This window comes from Sebastes fasciatus, chromosome 7 (assembly GCF_043250625.1).
Source record: "Sebastes fasciatus isolate fSebFas1 chromosome 7, fSebFas1.pri, whole genome shotgun sequence".
Lineage (NCBI taxonomy): Eukaryota > Metazoa > Chordata > Actinopteri > Perciformes > Sebastidae > Sebastes > Sebastes fasciatus.
In genome coordinates this window covers 1,948,553-1,968,333 of record NC_133801.1, presented here as the reverse complement: position 1 = coordinate 1,968,333, position 19,781 = coordinate 1,948,553, and the positions used below count along the sequence as shown (strand labels likewise).

Sequence of the window (19,781 nt, the reverse complement as noted above, 5' to 3'; positions counted from 1 at the left end):
AGGTAGTACTAGTACAGTATGAGGTTGTACTAGTACAGTATGAGGTAGTACTAGTACAGTATGAGGTAGTACTAGTGCAGTATGAGGTAGTACTAGTACAGTATGAGGTAGTACTAGTACAGTATGAGGTAGTACTAGTGCAGTATGAGGTTGTACTAGTACAGTATGAGGTAGTACTAGTACAGTATGAGGTAGTACTAGTGCAGTATGAGGTAGTACTAGTACAGTATGAGGTAGTACTAGTACAGTATGAGGTTGTACTAGTACAGTATGAGGTAGTACTAGTGCAGTATGAGGTAGTACTAGTGCAGTATGAGGTAGTACTAGTGCAGTATGAGGTCTAGAATAATCTTTCTCTTTATTTCCTCTTTGTGCTTCTTCCCCTTCTTGTTCCCCAAATCAACTCCGCGACCCAAACCTCACCTCCTCCTCCTCCTCCTCCTCCTTTCTTCACCTCCTCCTCTTCCCTCCACATTCTTCTCTGTCCTTCTTTTCCCCCTTTCCTTGTTCCCCAGTCTCTCTTTCAGTTGATCTCCACCTCCTCCTCCTCCTCATCTCGTTTCTCTACCTCTTTACCCCTCTGTCTTTCTCGCTGTCATCTGTTCCTCCCCCCATCTTTCTTCGTCTCTCCTCTCCTCCTCCCCCCCTCGGTTGGTTTCCTGTCCCACTTGGCTGCAGGTCAACAGCAGGATCCCGTCTCGTGTTCACTCCACCACTCTTTTCTTTCTTTCTTTCTTTCTCTCAGTAAACTAAAACAATAAGATCTCTCTGAAACCGATGAAATGATTCCACTTATTTCCCCTCTTGAAAAGAGGCAGAAAAAAGAAGAAGAATTTTGATTAGAGAATAAAAAGCTGAATGAACAGAGTTGAACCAGGTGGAGCGACGTCAGCCGCGTTTATGAGGAATTATTCTTAAAAACTTTATAAGTTTATAAGTTCACTCTTTTCCTCTTTCTGTGTGTGTGTGAGAGTTATTGTTCTCACACACACACACACACACACACACACACACACACACACACACAGGCCTATTATGGTAGTTGGTTCAGATTCCCAGCGAGCGTGACATCATGTAGCCTCAATCAGAACCAGACTTCAGCAAGAAACCTCAAATGCAGCGAGCAGCAGGAATGAAGGCTTACATTACAGGACGGCACACACACACACACACACACACACACACACACACACACACACACACACACGCACGCACACACTATCGTCTATCAGACCTCCTTTCCATCAGGAGAGAGGAATTCTGGGATTGCTGCTCTGATTCCAGACTGAACGTTTAACCGTGTTACTGAAGTTAGAAGTTAAAAACGGCAGCGTGCTGTTCAAACCCGCTCTCTCTCTCTCACGGGAGGACGTATAAATAAAACAGCATTACACAAAGACATTCCACGTGTCCCGTTTTCACGTGTCGTTTGTACGCCACACAAATGCAGTTATGTTTAGGCAAGAAAACCACTTAGTTAGCATAAGGGAAAACGTCATGGTTGGGCTTAAAATAAGTACGTAAACTAAGTAAAATATGTAAAGAAACAACTACGGAAAACACGTCACAAACGTCATTAACGGGATTTACAAAATGAAACACCGGTCTCCTAGTTAAAAGTCCGATGTTTTCCTGGTTAAACTTTGTACGCCACATAAACGTCGGCAAATGGGATTTAAGGCAAGAAAACCACTTTGTTAAGTTAAGGGAAAACTTCATGGTTGGGCTTAACTTAAGTATGTAAACTAAGTAAAATATGTACGGAAACAACTACGGAAAACACGCCACAAACATCGATAAAAAACAAGCGACGTCACTGACGCAACTCACAAAACAAAACACCGGTCATCACTAGTGTCCTGGTTAAAAGTCCGATGTTTTCCTGGTTAAACTTTGTACGCCACACAAACGTCCGCAATTAGGTTCAGGCCAGAAAACCACTTAGTTAAGTTAAGAGAAAACGTCATGCTTGGGCTTAAAATAAGTTTGTAAACTAAGTAAAATATGTACGGAAACAACGTAACACAACTACAGAAAACACGTCACAAACGTCAATAAAGAACATGCTACTTACAAAACAAAACAACGGTCAACGCCGGTCTCCTAATTAAAAGTCCGGTCAATAAACTACATAAAGCACGTACGGAAACAACGTAACACAACTACAGAAAACACGTCACTAAAAAACAGGTTACAAACGTCACTAACGTAACTTACAGAACAAAACAACTGTCTCCTGGTTAAAAGTCCTGTGTTTGTTGGACCCGTCCACCATAAAAGGTCTTTCCCGCTTTTTAAATTACGTCACCAACTCTTATCGTAGCATTTATACGTGGATGTGTTTACATCACAGTCAGTACAGGATACATGGCGTAAAAATGACACGTGGAAATCAAGAAAGGCGTTCTTATTACACGCTAACGCCATGTGCATTATTGTGGCATTTATACACCTTTTCGTGCGAACGGGCGGAGCACGCAGTCTGAATAATTGAGGACGCATTTTAGCCTTTAAAACACGTACAGAAACAACTATGGAAAACACGTCACAAGTAAGGGATAATGCACAGCGAGCCGGTCATTGTTGTGAAATAAGCGTCGCCCTGAAGGGTTTTATTTCACAACAATGACCCGCGAGCTGTACATTATTATAATTACACGGCTACTTACTAAAGAAATCAATCATTTTAGCCCAAAAACAGTCCGACAGAGTCCGACATCAGAACTGCGGACATATCAACGGTCTGTTGTAAAGAAATAACAGAATAAAATAAAAGAAATAAAAATAAAAGTAATAATCCACCATTAAAACACCGTATGTTATTTATTCATGGAGCTCTCCAAGTCACTGCACGTTCTACAACACTGTCCTGCACATATTTCAGAATAAAAGCCTCGTGTTAACAAATGAAGGAATTCTGTCCACAGAAAAAAAACGCTTGAGGGCTTTTATTTTGAAATGAAAGCAGGAACTGTTGATTTAAAAATAAATCTTAACTTTCTTTTCATATCTGTGACTTATTCTACAGATGTCTAGACATTTAAACTGTAGTCATGTTGCTGATATGACGTCAATATACAGTCAAACGGTCACTTTCACTGTCTGTTGTTGCTGTGAACCGCGCGGCTCACGGTAAAAATAGGCGAGACCTCGAATCTCTAGAAGAGACGCAGCCAGTTGGCCAATTCGTTACTCTATACACACTATAGGAACAAAACTGTTCCTATACGTCTCTAGACTCGACTACAAATGACAAGAAGCAAGAATGGCGTTGTTGTTGGACGCTTTCTGCCTTTCACATTAGACTGACTAGAATCTGCTGAGGATCCAGTAATAAACTACTTTACTGACGGCAGCAGGACGAAACCCGTCGGGAGGTTTTGACCTCTGAGAGAAGGAGAGAGAGTCAGGACGGATTAACCAACGAAGAAGAAAGACGTGGTGACGAGAGAGAGAGAGGCTCGTCCTCTGTGGAAGGTCAGAGAAGAAGAAAAGACAGACAGCTGATGAACCTGATGACAGCCGAGCCACGAGAGTGTGTGTATGTGTGTGTGTGTGTGTGTGTGTGTGTGTGTGTGTGTGTGTGTGTGTGTGTGTGTGTGTGTGTGTGTGTGTGTGTGCATGTCTCGTGGCAGACGATGAAAGCAGCAGTAAATTCTCTCTTTTACTTCAAAAGGATGTTTCACACTCCGGTCTGACAGATGGAGGAACACACACACACACACACACACACACACACACACACACACACACACACACACACACACACACACACACACAGCCTGGCCGCCTCCTGGTGCACCTGGACCATTGATGGATGAGACACAGAGACACTCACACAGACACACACACACACACACACAGACACACACACACACACACACACACACACACACACACACACACACACACACACCAAGTCAGCAAATTCTCACTAAAACTTCTTCTTCCATTCAACTCTCTTTGAAAAAGTCCAGTTTTTACTGAGAGGAGAACTTCTGAAACATTCCTGCAGAGCAGTGAAGCGCTGATTGATTTCCCACAGTGCAACAGCAGTAAAGATGGTAACTCTGTTCACATGAATGAAACGTTGATGTCAATCCAAGCTGTTATTGATTCATCATGGAAGTTAAGTTCCTTTTCTGAGAGCGTCTTGAAGAGCGCTGTTAAAGCAGTGTAGTTAGAAATACATACTTATATAATAATTCAGTATGAAATGAAGAAGAATGTTGAGCCAACAGCTTTCAGCTGTGATCATGCTATCTGTTTCAGACCAGCTGCTTATAAAGCAGTGCGTTCTCACTCCCAAATCATCAAATACAGCAGCGTGGTCAGTGGCGCTACGCGTCAAACGTCTGTTTTGGACGTGCAGGGCGGCCTCTAGTGGCCGTAGTAATTATGACGGGAGAAAAGGAGGAAGTCATGTTACATCGTATAAAGAGCGACAAAGTCCGTGTAGGGAGGAGGTCGGAGTGGATGGGTCGGTCTTTCACAGACTTTATCATTAGAAACATGTTTGTGATACATCAAAACAAACGCAAACGTTTCCCTCGAAACATAATTCATAACACAATTTTTGTTGTATGAGAACGTAATCTTTAGGAGACAGCGCTGACTTATTTTAACCCTCACCACAATCTTTTCCTCAACCTAACCAAGTTGTGATGCCTAAACAAAGTAGTAACGTAACGTAACGTAACGTAACGTAACGTAACGTAACGTAACGTAACGTAACGTAACGTAACATAACGTAACGTAACGTAACGCAGCGTAACGTAATGTAACGTAACGCAGCGTAACGTAATGTAACGTAATGTACTTAACTTGCGTCACGTCACATAGCCTACTATCGGATAACCCTGTCTAAACTGAAACATAGTAGTAATATAACGCAACATAATATAACACAACATAACATAAAGTAACGCGACGTAAAGTAACGCGACGTAAAGTAACGCGACGTAAAGTAACATAATGGAACGGAATGTAACGGAACAGAACGTAACGGAACAGAACGTAACATAACGGAACGCAGCGGAACAGAACGGAATGGAACATAACAGAACAGAACGGAACAGAACAGAACGGAACAGAACAGAACGGAACGGAACGGAACCTACATAACTTACGTGTATGTGACAAGTTGGGAATGAGGATGTGTTGTTTATGTTGCAAACAACATTCACGCCATAAATAAAAAGAAACAGAACGTGAGCAAACGTTTCAGCTCAACTCAGCTAATCAAACATTAATTTAATTTAATATCTGAGCCAACAAAGATTTAAATGAAAGAGCCAGTTGTGAACTTGTTGGTCCGTGTCTGGAGCAGCAGAGGGCGGAGGTGTGAGGAGGCCAGCTGCAGGTAAACCGGCCCAGAGGCGTTCACACCTGGTCAGTAAATCTACACTACAGCTAGCTCCTCCCCCCCAACACACACACACACACACACACACACACACACACACACACACACACACACACACACACACACACACACACACACACACACACACACACACACACACGCACGCACACACACACACACACACACACACACACACACACACACACACACACACACGCACACACACACACACACACGCACACACACACACAGCTGTGCACTGTACCGCTGCCTGTTTCTATTTATGATCTGTGTTCTACATTAAACAACAGCTGCATCCTGACGGTGGCTGACAGGTACCGTTTGGTTTGGTTACCGTGGCAACCGACCGGCCTCACCAGTCCTCAGTGGTTTGGTCTGCTGGCTGCTGATCTGAAACAACCTGAACTTATAGAACACGTTACCACGGCGATGGTTCTCACCTCCACGATGCTCTTCAGATCTCTGACGTAGGCCTGTTCCGTCTCTACGATCTCCAGAACGACTCGCTCCAGCCGTGAAAACTGTCTGGGCGTGGCCACCGCCGCCACCGCCACCGTCGCCGCCATCGGATCGGCTACTTGTCCATTAGCGGGGTTACCTCCACCTGTCGCCTTGGCAACACAGATTCCTCCTCCTCCAGGAACTCCTCCATGCGGCGTGACGAGGGGGGTGAGGTCCAGGCTGATGTCGGAGCCGTTCCTCTTCGGCGTGGAGGAGGAAGAAGAGGCGTTGTAGGTCGGCACGGCGCCGTACGGCAGAGAGGAAGAGGAGGAGGAGGAGGAAGAGGAGGAGTGAGAGGTGTCCTGCAGGGAGACGGAGGACGCAGAGGAGGAGAGGGAGAGGGAGGCGGGACGCTCGCCGTCGGAGCAGACGGTGTTGACGGAGGTGCAGGAGGAGGACGACGCTCCTCGCTCGCCGGACGACATCATCCGACCCACAATCCCACTCAGAGACGAGACTGAGGAGGGACGCTTGGCGGCTGGAGAGACAGACGGGAAGAGACACAGAAGAAAGACGTTAAACATCCACAGAAACTGATCATGGCTTCTTTCTTTACCACATAACTCTACGAGTAAAAACGTCGTAATATTACGAGAATAAAGTCAGAACTTAATGAGAAACAAATTAAATCACACGTGAAATGACTACTTTATAGTTTCACGACTTTTTTCTCGTAAAGTTATGACTTTATTTATTACGACGTTTGTCGCATCATCACATTCTACCATTGTGCACAGTATAAAATCTATAAAAAACAACATTTTGACTCCGATTGGAGTCGTTTTATCTTCAGTTCTCTGGTATCGGTCATTTGTTTCAAGGTTTTGAAGAGACTTCAGTTTAGTATTTTGTGCAGTTGGAAAGTGTAAAAACATTCTTTCTACAAAAAGAGAAATATAACGAGAATTATGAGAGGAAATTCTGATGACAGAAATCGTCGTTCTGCCATCGCTTCAACCACAGAAACTAAAAACAAGAACTGACATCGTCTAACGTGCTAACATGCTAACATGCTAACGGTCAATGGATCCAGATGGTTCCGGTAGGTTTAGCAGACGACCTGACGTCTTCTTCACTGATTAGATTTCATAATGTTGCACCTTTAAATGAAGACAGATGTTACCTTGTTTCCTGCTGCTGGACCGGCTAACACAGCTGGCTCTACTACACACACACACACACACACACACACATGTGAGGAGGCTCAGTGTGTGTTTGGCATCCAGACACCTGAACCTGTTAAACTGTGAACCTCTCTCTACTGCAGCAGCTCAATCACACAGACAGGAAGAAGCAACGACGAGGAAACGCCTCAGAGTGTCAACCTGCCGCGGTGTGTAAACAGGAAGTGTGTGTGCAGCGGAGCATCTAACTATCTCTTTAATGACAGTCTGCTGAAGGTGAAACCAGCAGCACGTCTTTATTAATATGATCTGTATATCAGAGTTCGTCCTCATCATAGGGCTGCACGATGACGGACAAAAGGATCATTTATCACAATTATTCGTTGATTTTAGCAACAACATATTTAATCACACTTTCACATTAAAATCAACCGAGTGCTGTTTTCACTTCCTGCTGATGTAGAAATGCACAATGTTGGAAAAGGTTGCCGTATTGCACTATTTGTTTTCTGCTATATATATTGCAATATGAACAAATACAGGAATATTCACTCTACCCCCGCTTGTTAGCTACATTTTAAAGTTAAATGCATCAATCTGGTGCACTTTGAGAGCAAAACAAGGCAAAACTGGAACTATAATGGAACGAGTTCTGCTCCGGAAACGAAATAGAAGTCGAAAGAAAATCACAATTTTTGGGGCAAAATTTCCAAAGTTTTAGGGCACCCTGGACTTCTAACCCCCAAAAGGCCCAACTAGACCCCACTGTCATCCATCACACCAAATCTGAAGTTCCTAAGATCAATCATTTCTGAGTTCTGCTCCGAAAACGAAAGTGTGACACGCAACAGACGGACGGACAGACGGAAAAAAGGAAATAAAAAATGCTAAATAAAGCAGCATTTATTTCTCACACTTTCTTTTCTTTATGTCAGCTCGTTTTGAACGAGAAGAGAGAAGACAGGATGCATGAATGAATCGTGACTGACTCACTCGTCTGTGAATGTCTAAATATGTCTAAATAAGGCCGTGACTGCTGATGCTCCCTGCTCTCTGCTCTCTGCTCTCTCCAAATGAAACAAGCTGCATTATTTATCTGAATTAGTGATGAAAAGATAAAACAACTGAGGGCTGTCGGGTTCAACAACATGTCTTCAGTATGAGGAGCGAGGAGGTTAACGGCTTTACAACACCGCTGGTCTGCCTGTAAGAAGCTGAACTCTTTATGAAGCAGAGATATAATGTCTCTCTCTCTCTCTCTGTTGGGAAACTCCTCCTGCCAGGTTGTCTGGACTCTGAACACTAATGAAGGTTAAATAGTTCTGCTGTCGGCGTCAGCAGCAGGACAGGTGTGCTGCCGTCTGGCTGGAAACTGGAGATGAAATGATCACAGTCTCTCATGAAGACGTGAAAAAGGGGAAAGATATAATCATGTTTTTAAATATGTGTTTTATGGGGGGGGGGAATGTCAATCAGAAGTCTTCTTCTGGTCTGAGGTCATCAATGTGAAGCATTGAGGGTCCTCACAAGCAGAGTATAAATCTGTACATGTGTGTGTGTGTGTGTGTGTGTGTGTGTGTGTGTGTGTGTGTGTGTGTGTGTCTGTGTGTGTGTGTGTGTGTGTATGTGTGTGTGTGGTGTGTGTGTGTGTGTGTGTGTGTATGTGTGTGTGTGTGGTGTGTGTGTGTGTGTGTGTGTGTGTGTGTGTGTGTGTGTGTGTGTGTGTGTGTGTCTGTGTGTGTGTGTGTGTGTGTGTATGTGTGTGTGGTGTGTGTGTGTGTGTGTGTGTGTGTGTGTGTGTGTGTGTGTGTGTGTGTGTGTGTGTGTGTGTGTGTGTGTGTGTGTGTGTGTGTGTGTGTGTGTGTGTGTGTGTGTGTGTGTGTGTGTGTGTGTGTGTGTGTGTGTGTGTGCACCTGACTTCAGATACAGGATGTGGTTCGGTACAGTTCAGTTTATCGGTCTCTGTCTAATTCACACACACAAGATGCTGCATCGGCCGATCAGAGACATGCAAACACAGGTTCCTGGTAGATTACAGGTGACGTAACGTGTTTCCGTACGTGTTTCTGTACGTGTTTCTGTACGTGTTTTACTCAGTTTACGTTCTTATTTGAAGCCGTTTTCTCTAAACCCTAACTAAGTGGTTTTGCTGCCTAAATCTGGGGACGCACTAAGCCGATAGCGGCGATGAAGGCCGCCTGTTGCGTCGCCTCACGTCTCTTTTGTCTCGGCCAAAAAAGTTGCACTCGAACGCGGCGTAAAGACGACAGCTGACGGCCAGTTAGCACGTACGTCCTGCGCCTATTTCCTGTGACGTCTAGTCACCGTCTGCTATGAGCCTCGGTTGAGCCCAGATCCATCATCATCATCATCATCATCAACCTCGTGGATGAACCTCCAGCGTTCCACCTCGAACACGTGGAGTGGAGCGTCTTCAAACAGGACGCCGCCCGCTCATTTTCGTGTCCCGGCGTTGTAAAGTCTGACAGGAACATGAACCTTTATACGCCACAACAGGAGGAGCTCCGTTACGTAACGGTGAGAAGGCCGACGTCCGTCCACCCAAAAACACAACCTGAGGTCACACTCACTGAGACAACGTTACTCTACCCGCTACATACATATATATATATATACATATATATATGTATATATATATGTATATATATATATATACATATATATATGGCTCCATTTAATATGGAGGGTGAGTTTAATTAAAGTAGTTCTGTCGTTTTAGAGCACATTCAGAGAACGATCAGCTTCATAGTTTCTGTTTTAGTCCTGTAATAATCGCTCTACTACCTCATTTAATTTGATTTTAAAACAAAAATTGTAACTTGCACATTTTCCTAATGTCAATAGTAAGTTATTGTGATTCTATGTTTATATTTTACAGTAGTATATTTACAGTGTATTCTAATATACTGTGTATACTATAGCTATTATCTCTGGTATTGATCTGTATATTTTACTGCATTACCTGTAATACTGTAACACAAGAATCTATCATTATAAATAAACCTTCTCTTTGTAGTGACATTTAGAGATTAATTATATATTATTTATTATTTTTTTATATTATTATATGTATTTATTATTATTATAATTATTTATAATACTTTATAGTGATATAATAATGCTGCTCAAGCTTTTAAAAAGTGTCGTAATAACACATTTTTTCTTTCTTTTTTTATACTTTCTTTTTTCCCCTTTTTTTATATATGCAATTTACAGTTTGTAATTAAAATAGTTTATAAACCAATTTTTAAGTGATTGAGCTTAGAAACAAATAATAATATAAATATAAATATAATAATAAAATTAAAAAATTAAATTAAATAAAATTAAATAAAAATTAATAATAATAATACAAAGAGGGGAAAAAAGGAAATAATAAATAAATAGATTAAAAAAAAATTTGCTGTCTTAAACTAAGTGTCTACAGTTTCATTATTTTCTCTCTCTATTAAACCCTGAAGTCAACTCTCAGGATTCTCGTCTCTGAGCCGTGAATGCAGTTTTAAGGTGGAATGTCTCTTTAAATACACGCTATAAACTCCGGTGTGGAGAGTGTGTGATTACAGTAATGAGAGAGCAGCTCCTCGCTGTCATTATGTGTTCCACGGCGGTGATGCAACCATGTCCGACGTTTCTTAGAAAAGAAACAAATCACAGCCTGTCGGAGCTGCAGAACGTGGAGCGACCGAGGAAACCAACGCTCACATGTTCACGAGGACGAGCAGAAGGACGATCTGATGAACGTGTCTTCCAAACAGCAGCAGGACTTAGGAACAGGGACGGGTCTGAGAAGCACAGCTACAGAGACTCATTTAATGAAGTCATTAACCAGAGTTGTGGAGGAAATGGTTTACGTGTCATCTAGTAACTGACTCATCTCAGCAGGTGATTGATTGCATCGGAGTTTTTACAAGTTTTAAAGGTTTAAGGTTCTTATTGACCAGCCTATCTCCTCGGGGATTCTCTTTTAACCAAATTACATGTAGTGTAAATACTTCCTGACGGGCTTCATTCAACACAGTTCAACTTCCCAACAGCTCTCTGACTCTCTCTCTCACAGACGACCAGCTGCTTCTTTACAAGAACGATCAACGGTTAGCTGCTATCTTCTTCCAAAACAAAACGTTATGCACTAAACTTTGGGAAGATCATTCTCCTAGAAATAACTAGATATTCAGATTAATAGATGTTTAGATGTTTATTAGTGCTGTCAAAGTTAACGTGATAATAACGCGTTAACGCAATCGATCTCTCAGTCGTAAAGCTAGAGTAAAGATACTATAAAACCTGATGAATCCATCGGTACCAACCATGTCAGACCAGCTTAAGGGTGGAACCATTACACCATAGAGGGGATCTCTGTAGAACCTCTCATTGGGGGGTTCTGGGTGGAACCATTACACCATAGAGGGGATCTCTGTAGGACCTCTCATTGGGGGGTTCTGGGTGGAACCATTACACCATAGAGGGGATCTCTGTAGGATCTCTCATTGGGGGGTTCTGGGTGGAACCATTGCACCATAGAGGGGATCTCTGTAGAACCTCTCATTGGTGGGTTCTGGGTGGAACCACTACACTATAGAGGGGATCTCTGTAGAACCTCTCATTGGGGGGTTCTGGATGGAACCATTACACCATAGAGGGGATCTCTGTAGAACCTCTCATTGGGGGGTTCTGGGTGGAACCATTACACCATAGAGGGGATCTCTGTAGAACCTCTCATTGGGGGGTTCTGGATGGAACCATTACACCATAGAGGGGATCTCTGTAGAACCTCTCATTGGGGGGTTCTGGGTGGAACCATTACACCATAGAGGGGATCTCTGTAGAACCTCTCATTGGGGGGTTCTGGGTGGAACCTTTCCATGGTGTCCAGTGTGTGTGTGAGAGAGACATGTTGACGGAGACAGAGACAGGAAGTGAGTCCTCTCAAATCGTCGTTTACAGTACCAGAGGACTGATGTGACGGCCCGCCCATGTGACCTTTGACCTCTCACACACACACACACACACACACACACACACATCCTCCGAGTTTCCGTGTTTACATTCGTTCCTCCAGACAGACGTGAACTCCCTGAAACAATCTGCTGATTTCACCGCTCTGGTCTCTCTGACTGGAGACAGCTGATCAGTTTCCTGATCATCAATCAGCCTTTACATGGATTTCCTTCTTGTTGAGCAGCTTTCAGTTCAGTTAACTCAAAGATGTTACCGAGGTGACAGCTGACATCGAGTGAAGGCGGGGGGGTCAGATTATCACGTACGTCTGTGATTAGTGTTTACTACTGTTGCCAGGCAACCTATTTTTCTTTCCGGTAACACTTGTTGACTTCTTGATTATCCACTGATTCTTTTGTTTGTTCGCCTCCTGCATACTGCAACGAACAACACGCTGAGCATGAACGCCTCTGAGCATGCTTGTGGTGCATGCAGCATCTACGGAGGCCCACGCCACGGTGTCTCACGCCACGGTGTCTCACGCCACGGTGTCCCACGCCACGGTGTCCCACGCCACGGTGTCCCACGCCACGGTGTCCCACGCCACGGTGTCCCACGCCACGGTGTCCCACGCCACGGTGTCTCACGCGTGTATAAACAAAACGTTATGCTTTGTTCGCTTACAGTTTCTTTGTGAACTTCACAATAGTTGAGCAGAACAAAATAAGCAAAAAGGTAAAGTCCTCCATTTTCATCTCCCTCCTCAAAGCCGCAAACCGTGCCTCCAGACGTCCGCTCCGTAGGCGCGATAACGCCGCTGGACAAGCCGCTGGACACGCCGCTCACAGAGCACTCAATAATAGCTTTCCTCCTGCACATGCAGGCAGTAGCAGCATTTTAAAATGCAGACTTTGACTGCACGACAGCTGCTAGCAGAGACAACAAGCTCAGCAACGTCTGTCATCTGTTGTCCATGTTGAATGAAACGCTGGTAGTTGCTGAAGTCATGAAACGTGTCATGTGATGGGGGAGCACGGTGAATCAGGGAAGGGAAGTCATGACTGATGAGATCCAATCAAAATGTGAACGTGGGCGTCTGCGTCATCGTTGCGGTCTCAGAAACAGCGGAGTAGTGCGGACGCTGGACAGAGACGTAGCAAGAGTTATTAAACTAAAAGGTATTCGTGTGGATGGAGCTTAAAGCTGCAGGAAGCCGGAGAACCTTCCAGTAAACTGCTGAAACGTGAAGCCTGTTTTCAGACTCATTTCTCCTCGTGGTGACTGCTGTGTCTCTGTTTCTAGTTTCTAGTTTCTAGTTTCTAGTTTCTCATCAGACTGTTATCAGTTATCAGAGGAATAACAGCAGGAGGCTTCAGACAGCAGCCAATCACAGGCCAGAACCAGCGACAAATATGGCTTCTCCTCTCTTCTCTCTGCTCTCTCCTCCTCCTCCTCCTCCTCCTCTTCCTCCTCCTCCCTCCTCTCTCCCTCTCTCTCTTCTCTCTCCTCTCTCCTCCTCCTCCTCCTCCTCCTCCTCCTCCTCCTCCTCCCTCCTCTCTTCTCTCTGCTCTCTCCTCCTCCTCCTCCTCCTCTTCCTCCTCCTCCCTCCTCTCTCCCTCTCTCTCTTCTCTCTCCTCTCTCCTCCTCCTCCTCCTCCTCCTCCTCCTCCTCCCTCTCTCTCTTCTCTCTCCTCTCTCCTCCTCCTCCTCCTCCTCCTCCTCCTCCTCCTCCTCCTCCTCCTCCCTCCTCTCTTCTCTCTGTTTCTATTCTTTCAGTCTTATCTTGGGCGTTCTCTCTATTTTCTGCCTCGTTCTTTTCTACGGTTATAATCAGCCGATCGGCGGCGGCGTTTTATTGTGTGTATGTGTGTGTGTGTGTGTGTGTGTGTGTGTGTCACGGCAGAAACATTGTTCAGCGCTAAACTTTATCGCCACAAACCATACAACTTCCTGTGTGTGTGTGTGTGTGTACCTACATGCCAAGTCTGCATGAATGCAACAATCAGTGTGTGTGTTTGTGTGTGTGTGTGTGTGTGTGTGTGTGTGTGTGTGTGTGTGTGTGTGTGTGTGTGTGTGTGTGTGTGTGTGCGTGTGTTTGTTTGTGTGAAAGCTAACTATGGAAGCCAATATAACAACTAAACAGTGTGGTGGCTGCATGTAATTACACATCATTACTGAGCCTCTACGTGTGTGTGTGTGTGTGTGTGTGTGTGTGTGTGTGTGTGTGTGTGTGTGTGTGTGCGTCTGCTCGGCCTCTCTCTGGTTTGGTGACAGGAAGTCAGTAAAAAGTAGAATATTCACTCTGAGCTGTAGCGGAGTAGAAGTAGAAGTAGAAAGGAACAATGGAAAAGCTCAAGTAAAGAACAAGAACCTGTGTATGTAATGTAAGTAGAGTAGTTAGAGTAAATGTATTAGTTACTTTGCACAGTACCGTCAGGACTAAACTCAAACATTTCATGTGAAGATAAGTCAGTAACAGGAAGTCCTTCTGACAGCTGAACTAATCAATGAATGTTAACTTCCTGTGAAGTTAAATATCACAGGAAGTCGATAAATGTCGACTCTGGTGGGACTCGAACCCACAACCTTTGAATCACTTCCCCTGTGTTTCACTGCTAGAAGTCCAACGCGCTATCCATTGCGCCACAGAGCCTCATGCTGCTGAGAGGACCGGCTGTCGTTACAGTCGGTATGTCGGGTTATAAATAGCAGCTGAGAGCAGCAGAGTGGAGAGAACAACAGGACTCTGGAGGACTGACGGAGGACTGACGGAGGACTGACGGAGGCACTGCTGTTGGACATGAACATCATATTGATTCACTATATGAGCCGCTGGCTGAGAGTTATGTTGCCCCCCCAAATATCTTTTATTACCCAGCGTTTATTTGTTTATGCCGGCTGAAAATATGAGACTTCATTTATCTGAGACTTTGTTTGAAAAGTAGTTTTTATGTTGACTTTATGGTATCCAAATGATTTGTCAAACTAAAGAAGAACTTTCCCTGGAACTAGGAACCTTTTCAAGAACTCATTGTGTTTCCACTGCAGGAACCAGGGTCTAAATTAAGTTCTGGGCATATTGTACCCTTTAAAAAGACCCTGGTCCGGTGGGTAGTACTTTCTGAAAGTACAGGACCTTTCTGGGTGGAGTTTGACCGTCTCTGTTTGGTCAAACACCAGAGACGCTTGGAGATGCTTGTGACACAGCGTGCAGCGCCCCAAAGCTGGGCTTTGCTCGACGCAGTGAAAAGCTGTCGTGGCGCAGCTCTTGCATTATAAATAAGGTGTTTCAGAGGTCGGTGATGTCGTTGTCGCGTTGTGTCTGAAAGGATCTTCAGTGAGTGAGAGACGGAGAGAGAAATACTCAAGCAGGGGCAAAAAATGAATGAATAAATAACTGATTGGAAACGCAAACAACAGTGTGCTGAAGGAACCTTTTAAATGTAGTTCCAGGGACTAAAAATTGCAGGAACTTTTGGTGAACACCCATTCACCCACTGATGTCAGAGGCTGCCATGCAAGGAGGCAACCTGCCCATCAGGATCTAAGCTAGATACTCATTCACACACCGACGGCTCAGCCTTCAGGAGCAGTTTGGGGTCAAGTGTCTCGCTCAAGGACACTTCGACATGTGACCGGAGGAGCCGGGGATCGAACCACCGACCTTCCGATTGTTGGACGACCTGCTCTACCTCCTTATTCTCTTAATACTCTCCATTTCTCTCCGTCTCTCACTCACTGAAGGTCCTTTCAGGCCCAACGCGACAACGACACCACTGACCTCTGAAACACGCTATTTACAACGGCGGCTTTTCGATGCATTTAGCAAAGCCCGACTTTGGGTGCTGCACGCCGCGGCGAGCGAAGCTCAAACATGAGCTCAAACTGCGCTGTGTCGCGAGCATAGACTGCTCTCTTCCGACGGGAAACGACAGTTGGTGTAGCTCTATAGTCGTCTGGATGGAAACAATAGGGATTATAGACGCTGATGTGTTCAGCGCCAGAAATTGGGAGAAAATACGGGAGAACTGTGACCCCGGGAGGAAACCAGGTTTGGTCAAGTTATTTAATTTAGGACAAAAACACAAAAGAGGGAGTTCCCCTGACAAACAATGGGGATTAGTGATTGGTCGTTAGGAACACATTCACAACTCCTTTCCGCTTCTGTCTGGCTGCTGATTGGTCGACTTTCTATCCCACTCCCTGAACCAGGACGTTCTCGTTGCCATGGCGTCAAATACCAACGCTTCGCACGAGGAACCCTTGAGTCGCACCGGGCTGTTCATTAACTGTAATGTAAACCCATCCACGTCAATGTTAAACACCCAGAGAAAGTGCATCGGGAGTGACTGAGGTGACGTAGCTTTAAAGAGTGGAAAGACACACTAAGGGCAGCGGAAGGGATGGTGGATGGGTTCAACCAACACAAGGCTTTCAACTCAACATGCTTTACATTAGTGGCGTGGAACGGGACATTAATAGAGAAATATTGGCCCGAAACGTAACTACATTCATCTCTGAAATGAAAACATCAGTGAGAACCAGAACCGTACCTGTGTTGCTAGGCGATCTCTGGCTGCCACGCCGTGACCCCTCAGGCATGGTGCGATGATGTCACAGGAAGTGGAAACCTGGAGAGAAGAAAACCTCTGGTTAGCTTCAACACTGACTCTCTCTCTCTCTCTCTCTCTCTCTGTGGTGTTTCTTCTTCTACAACTTAACACCAGGCACAAAGAGAGAAAAAACCCTCTTTGTCCACGTCTTTGTTTAACAGCAGAGAAGAAGAAGAGGAGGAGGAAGAGGAGGAGGAGGAGGTCCGTCTAAAGGACTTTACTTGTGAGGACATATGTAATGTTTGGCTGGAAGACAAGAATGTGGTCTCTTCTCTTAACCGCTGAGTGTGTGTGTGTGTGTGTGTGTGTGTGTGTGTGTGTGTGTGTGTGTGCTGGAGGATAACGGCGTCCTACCAAGTCATTGATACAGTAACACAGATTGACCCAATTAGTCCGTCGTACGTAAACGAGTGTTTCTGCAGCTGCTGAAGGACGGAGGGATGTGGGTCAGATGGGGGGGTTTAGGGGGTGACGGGGGTTTAAAGGGTGTCAGTAATACTAGCCAGATGCAGAGCAGGTCTCCAGGTTGCGGGTTTAATACCCTGCGTGGAAACACCTTCATTTGCTCACTGGAAACTAGAAGTGTAAACTATTTGTTATTCTTCCAAATGAGATCCATAAAAAATTATCTTTTCAAATGTGTTGCTGCCAAAACTTCATTCTACCAACGCAGCCCAGAGACTGTATATAAGAAGTACACGTGGTCACCATGACGTCACACATTGGTTACTGGACTGACGGTTTGAAGCCTCGAGTTCAACATTTTGACCGTCACCATGTTGGTTTTTGACCATCGCCATGTTAGTTTTGGACCCCCTCTCTACATAAAGGAAACACTTCTGCCTGCATTGATACTAAAAGTTGTACTGGACATAAACTGTGAGGTGCCAAACTGTGCAATACTGTGATTCCTGGGAAACTGGACTGAATTTGGACAGAAACCCACTGTGACACAAGAGGCTCTGTGGCGCAATGGACAGCGCATTGGACTTCTAGTTGTGTATAAAGATGGAGGAATTCAAAGGTTGTGGGTTCGAGTCCCACCAGAGTCATAACAGAAGTTATGTGGGTTAAACTCACAATAGAGGACCGACTGAGTCGTCTCATGTTGGAAACGAAAAGGTTCTGTTCATGTCTTTGTACAGAAAGAGTGGAGATAGAGAGAAAAGGAGGGTGTGAAACAAGTCTCTGAGAAAGTAAAAGTGAGTCTGAATTACAGAGAAAACAAAGTTCACCTCAATCAATCAAACTTATTGATTCAGAGAGAGAGAGTGAAACTGAGCGAGAGACACTGAGAGAACATAGAGAGAGAGAGAGAGGGAGTGGATCAGGTCCAACGTTGAGGTTAACCAATGCTGAGGTTACACTCACAACATCCATCAGTGTGTGTGTGTGTGTGTGTGTGTGTGTGTGTGTGTGTGTTTGTGTGTGTGTGTGATTTGGCCAACCTCATCATCACCTACTAAGGTATTTCCAGGTGCATCCGCTTCAGACACACCTCATCACACACACACACATACAGCCCAGTGGACGACGATGGCGGCCGTCCAACACTCTCACTTACATCACAACAGCACGGTCAGTGTGTATGTGTGTGTGTTTGTTATTGAAGCCCTTATCTCGTTGCCACGGCAACCGGACAGACTTGTAGACAGATATCAGCTACGTTAAATTAAGCAGAGTTTGGCTCCACATTCGTCCCTGATGTTGTCTTAGCCTATAAAATGTTTATATGATCATTAAACGTAAGCCGAATGATCTGTGATCAGCTCCCGTCTGCAGTGAACCCACTGATGTACAGACTGCTATCACTGGATCACTGTGATGCTGAAGAAAACGTAAAAACATGATCATTCTCAGGCGAGTTCTGTAGTGACAAGGAGGGTCTTTTTTTCTCTGATTTCTAAGCAGATTTATGGACGTTTATTCGTAATGGATGGATGAACAATATAGCTGATATAATGATATACGGACCTTGTTGCTCCAGTAAATACCTCCTCCTCTGGTATTTATTGCTCAAATTCACGCCAAACAGAGAAAATAGAGATTGATGACAATTAGAGAACAAATAATCTGAATTATCCGTCATACTTGTGTCTTAATGAGCCTGTACTGTACTGTAGAACCTAAGCTTTGAGGACTGCAGCACACAGCTATATGCTATCTGTGAGAGTGTTTACATATTTCTACCTCGGTGGGGTTCATGTTTATATGAGATCACTGACAGACAGAGAGGCCTCCTGGCTTTCAGCTTCCAGCTTTCAGCCGCTGGTCACAACTCTACCAATCAAATATTCTGCTTCATTCAACGGACACACAGGAACATATATATCTTCTGTTTATGTATCTGTATGTAGAAATACACGAGGAATAGACAAGGAAGCAGAAAGTTTTATATTTACATGTCTCGAAAACAACATATATATTAACGTACTGCCATAACTGTTGGACATAATATATGAATACCATGTGGTGTAGAGAACAAAGTGGCTATGTGGCGCATTGGACATCTAGTTGAACTCTAAAGAAGTTATTCAAAGGTTGTGGGTTCGAGTCCCACCAGAGTCAAGAGGCAGTAGCCAAACTTCAGCATTCCTGCTTGAATTAGTCCTGTTATGCAAAAATAATGAATTTACTTCTAGTTAAACTCAAAAGTTGTGTGTTCACGTCCCACTACAGTCAAACTTTACATGCAGCAGTGTGATTTAATGGAAGAATTACAGTATTTAAAAGAGGAACAATTGTCCTGAATTGGCTCTGTCGAGCTCATCCATCATTTCAGAGCCAATCATCTTGCGTATCGCTACCAAGATTCTACCAAGATTTGACCAATCGGAGGCCGCCCTGCTACCAAGAATGGCGACAGCCAATCACCGTCCGTTGCGTCTACCAAGATTTGACCAATCACACTCGCTATCGCTACCAAGATTGACGCCGGAAGCCACGCCCCTAGAAATCAACGTCAGGTCCCTTCAACGGAAAGTCAAGTCCTTCACCAGCATTTCTTTTCGACCCAACGTCTTTGCTATAGTTTGGGTAAGTTCATCGTTTACATTGGTGGCGAGCCAGCACGCTAGCGAGCTAATGTCATATCCACGTAACCTGGCTATCTCACACTAGTTGAAGTCGCGAACGACTCTCCATTCATAACCAGCTGACGTCAGCTGATATGACACTATGCTTTATTTTAGGCAGC

At 44.5% G+C, this 19,781-nt stretch overlaps 1 protein-coding gene and 2 non-coding genes across 4 annotated transcripts in view; 1 reads left to right on the top strand and 2 right to left on the bottom strand.

Annotated features, from left to right (window-relative positions):
• The window catches only part of plekhg2 (pleckstrin homology domain containing, family G (with RhoGef domain) member 2), a 72,659-nt gene that overhangs the window by 31,511 nt on the left and 21,367 nt on the right, over nt 1-19,781 (bottom strand). Inside the window, exons 2-3 of one of the 2 annotated variants that reach the window (XM_074640987.1) lie at nt 16,526-16,603; nt 5,827-6,365 (exon numbers count right to left, since the gene is read on the bottom strand). In XM_074640987.1, the coding sequence (XP_074497088.1) occupies nt 5,827-6,365; nt 16,526-16,574 (588 nt within the window). In that variant the 5' untranslated portion in view covers nt 16,575-16,603. Of the gene's footprint in view, nt 1-5,826; nt 6,366-7,010; nt 8,334-16,525; nt 16,604-19,781 lie in introns of those variants that run through there. The other variant, XM_074640988.1, reaches the window with a different exon arrangement.
• trnar-ucu (transfer RNA arginine (anticodon UCU)) lies at nt 14,531-14,625 on the bottom strand. The gene is made up of 2 exons: nt 14,589-14,625; nt 14,531-14,566 (listed from the first exon to the last, which is right to left on the bottom strand). It is a non-coding gene; the product is annotated as a tRNA-Arg (tRNA).
• On the top strand, nt 17,544-17,637 carry trnar-ucu (transfer RNA arginine (anticodon UCU)). The gene is made up of 2 exons: nt 17,544-17,580; nt 17,602-17,637. It is a non-coding gene; the product is annotated as a tRNA-Arg (tRNA).